The following is a 3,732-nucleotide window of genomic DNA, read 5'->3' as shown; positions in this document are numbered from 1 at the left end:
TAATCTGGGATGCTAATCCGAGCTCTATGTCCGCCTTGGAATGTTGAGAAATGCAGTTATTTAGCATAGTAGATTACCTCTTTTCTATTGTAGAGCAAGAATGTATTTCTTAATCTTTAGTTTGCTAGTCATGGTCATGTTGTCATACAGGCAGAAGGTAGGGTAGAGACCAGTTGCTTACATTGTACTATCAGAGTCCTTTGCCATTCCTGCCCTGTACAGCTGACTTTAAGTGATGTTGAAAGGCATTGTCCTCTGCTGACTTGACCTTGAATTTTTACCATTTTTTCCAGTCCTGCACTATCTCCATCTTCTTGTTTTACCTCTATGCTTATTGAAAAAGGAAAACAAAATGTATACATTTTTTTCCTTATATGGTACAATATTTTTTTTATTGTGGTCCCATGCAGTTTTCCTTAGGTTAAATATTCATAGTCTTTAAGTGACCATCATTGTTTTTCAATGAGACTTTCATTCTGAAATTGCTGGGTGCTCTACAAACATGAAAGCAGGCACAGAGTTTTCTGACCTGAGGATTACTCTGGCTAAACAAATGAGAAAGGGGCAAAGAGAAGAGAACCCGTGGCTGCACCTCAGCAAAATAGTCAGGATAGTGATAAGATACATCATGTTCCATCTTGTAATTACAAAATAAATAATTTACAAATGGCAGGGTCAAGGAAACTATCAAAATAATGTACCATTTTATATTTAGTATAAATGCATATAATATTAAGGTTTTCATTCTTTTAATATAATTCTGTATCCTGTATATTATAAAACAAAACAACTAGTCCTAGAGATTAAGCACTGAAAGTTGGCCAGCCTTTATTAAATTTGTACATTTGTCAATTTACAAGTCCCATAAATTTTCTCATTTCAGTATAAGACGAGTAAAGAGGGCAGCACGATGGGCATTACTGTATCTCATGCTTCCATGTTGGCACATTGTCATGCATTGACTCAGGCATGTAGCTATTCTGAAGGTAAGTTCCAGAAGTGGACTTTAAACATAGCAACGTTTATGCTTAGTAAAACAAAGCCTCTTTATGTTGAGGGGAGCATTTTTAGTTTCTTGTAAATATTAGCAATATATTTATTATAGTAGGAAATGAAGTAAAGAGAGTTACCATTTGATTTCTTGGGCAGTTGAAATGCATTCTGCTGCTGTCAGAGGGTTAGCCAAGGTAAATTATTGCTCATCAGACTGGGAGAGTCACAAGCATGGAGAGTTAACTTGTTGATGTTTAGTATGAATCTATTGCATTTTTCTCCTCTTGTATGGCTCACAATTATATTCTTCTAATTTGCACATGCTGTTGGACTGCTTGAACATGCAGACAATTTGACCCTAAAATTCAGCATGAAAATGATTGTGCAAGAGCTGCATTTTCTTATCAGTAGAACTCCTTGCTGTATGCTGTCATATTTGCTCACAGTGACAAAATACACATTTCTTATAAAATTTAGCTTCTTTTAACACTGCAGGGTAAACATGGTTATTGCGAAGTGTACCATGGGGTCTTTTTCATTTTGTGTATCAATAGAATTGCTTCCCAAGTCCCAGTCAATTATATTCTATCATTCTGGCCACAGAACTTCTGTTACCTGGTGGTGATGCATAGGGAAGAAAAATCCAATCTGACACATGCCCCAATCAAATTTGCAAAGATAGCAGTTAACTGAGTTTTGTTCTCTAACCTCATTCTCTGAAACTATATATTATACGTAACAGGGCAGATGGTACAATTTTTGTTAATTTCCTGGAAGCCTGGCAAATCTTCTAGCATTTTTGGCAGGATATACTGTTTTTCAAATGTCCTGTAGGTTTGATGGGTGTGGTATTCAGCAGTGTAACCAAAAGCTTTCTGTGCTTTCAGCTGAAACATTAACAAACGTACTGGATTTCAAAAGGGATGCTGGACTGTGGCATGGAGTATTAACGGTGAGTGAACTAAACAATAAAGAACTGTATACTGTAGAGTAATGCATCTTTGGCATTTTGGTATCTCAATGAATACATAAACTATAGCAATATCTCAGAATGTATTTTTCTGAGGGTGTAAATACTTTCTAATCTGTAGCAATAGACTGAATAGGCATGCCTGAAGTTTTATTAGTTAGACATACTTTTAACTGTCAGTGCTGTTAGTGCCACTAAACTACGTATGCTACAACTGTAATATTTCAAGTTTACCAATGTGTTACTGTTTGAAAACATCTCAAAAAATAAATGAATTTGAAAATTTGCCTTGCAGAGTGTTATGAACAGAATGCATGTTATCAGTATTCCCTATGCATTAATGAAGGTTAATCCACTTTCCTGGATACAGAAAGTCTGCTCGTACAAAGGTAATTTAAAGTGTTTTTACTTGACAATCCATCCTACATTGAGACAAAAAGCAGGATACAGTGGGATACTCTGGAAGTAGGTCAGATGAAATCTAGGGTGGGGACAAGATGCACACATGCGTGCACATGTACACACTCCTGCAATGGGACACGTTTGCGAGAGACCTGTGAACGTGCAAACATGTGCCATTGCTGTTTTATCACCTCTGATTTCCTTTAATCTTTGCTCAAGTTGGGGCCTGAGCCTTCTGTATTAGGGACTTCATTGTTACATTTTTCTTTGATGCTTGATGTATTTCTATTGATGAAGATGCATTAAAGAATGAAGAAGCATGCCACCCTTTTATGTCCCTGTGCATTCAGAGGATGAGGGTGAGCATATTTCCTCATCTCAGTACCATTCAGAATGATGAGAAGCTTTCACTTTCTAAAATTAAGTTCTCTTGGAGGTGCTGAATATGTTTTTGCAGTGGGAAGGATGCTTTGAGTAAGAAAGAATTTACTATTTCCTGTATTGAAGTAGGGATCTGCAGATTGTGCATGTGAAAATTTAGTAACAACTTTCAGAGAACTGCCACCAATATTTAAGTTCTGGTTTTACAGCTTGACTCAACAATTTTTCATACTTGAGGATACTACTTCATGGTAGCTACTGAAGTATCTATTATTTTCAATGTATTCCCTACACATGCTGCCTATTTTAAATTATTACTTAGATTTGCTATATTTTTTCATTCAGCTCGTGTAGCGGTAGTAAAATCACGTGATATGCACTGGTCACTTTTGGCTCAACGAGATCAAAGGGATGTCAGCCTCAGTTCTTTACGAATGTTGATAGTAGCAGATGGAGCTAATCCATGTGAGTATGAGGATAATATTTCATGTTTCCAGAGTACTACTTAGCCCAAAGTGAGAGAAGCATATTGCAGCCTTCTTAAATATCAGGTCATTTAAATTCTGCCACCCATAGTCTGGAAGTTCTTCAGCCAGGAGAATGGCTGATCCACACCAAAACGCAGAAAGAAATGTCATTTTTAGATAGAGACACTACAGTAAAGCCCTTCTCTTAAAAAAAATGAGCGAGAGGGAAGGAGGACGAGGAAGGAGGTAAGGGGTAACATATCTTTGATGTCTATAAGAAACAGCCAGGGATGATATATGTGAAAAACGCAATAAAAAGAATATCAAATGGAAGTCAGGATGTGAATATATGTACAAAGTGAAGCGAATTAAAAGGAAGAGAAGCATTTACCATCTTCCAACTTCTCTACGATTATTGTCCATGTGCATGCTCTTACCCATGGTGATTAAAAGCTAAACCACAATAATTTAGTTATTACCAGGGATCCTGGTTTTCTCTGATTAAAAAAAAAACCCCCA

At 36.7% G+C, this 3,732-nt stretch overlaps 1 protein-coding gene across 2 annotated transcripts in view; it reads left to right on the top strand.

Moving 5' to 3' along the window:
- DIP2A (disco interacting protein 2 homolog A) overlaps nt 1-3,732 on the top strand; it is a 168,037-nt gene that overhangs the window by 107,924 nt on the left and 56,381 nt on the right. For both annotated transcript variants that reach the window (XM_019523286.1, XM_019523285.1), the window contains 4 exons: nt 884-986; nt 1,881-1,945; nt 2,259-2,352; nt 3,092-3,211. In XM_019523286.1, the coding sequence (XP_019378831.1) occupies nt 884-986; nt 1,881-1,945; nt 2,259-2,352; nt 3,092-3,211 (382 nt within the window). The remainder of the gene's footprint in view (nt 1-883; nt 987-1,880; nt 1,946-2,258; nt 2,353-3,091; nt 3,212-3,732) is intronic.

This window comes from Gavialis gangeticus, unplaced genomic scaffold, assembly GCF_001723915.1.
Source record: "Gavialis gangeticus isolate Ggan-Ray unplaced genomic scaffold, GavGan_comp1, whole genome shotgun sequence".
Lineage (NCBI taxonomy): Eukaryota > Metazoa > Chordata > Crocodylia > Gavialidae > Gavialis > Gavialis gangeticus.
This window is presented reverse-complemented; position numbering and strand designations above follow the sequence as displayed.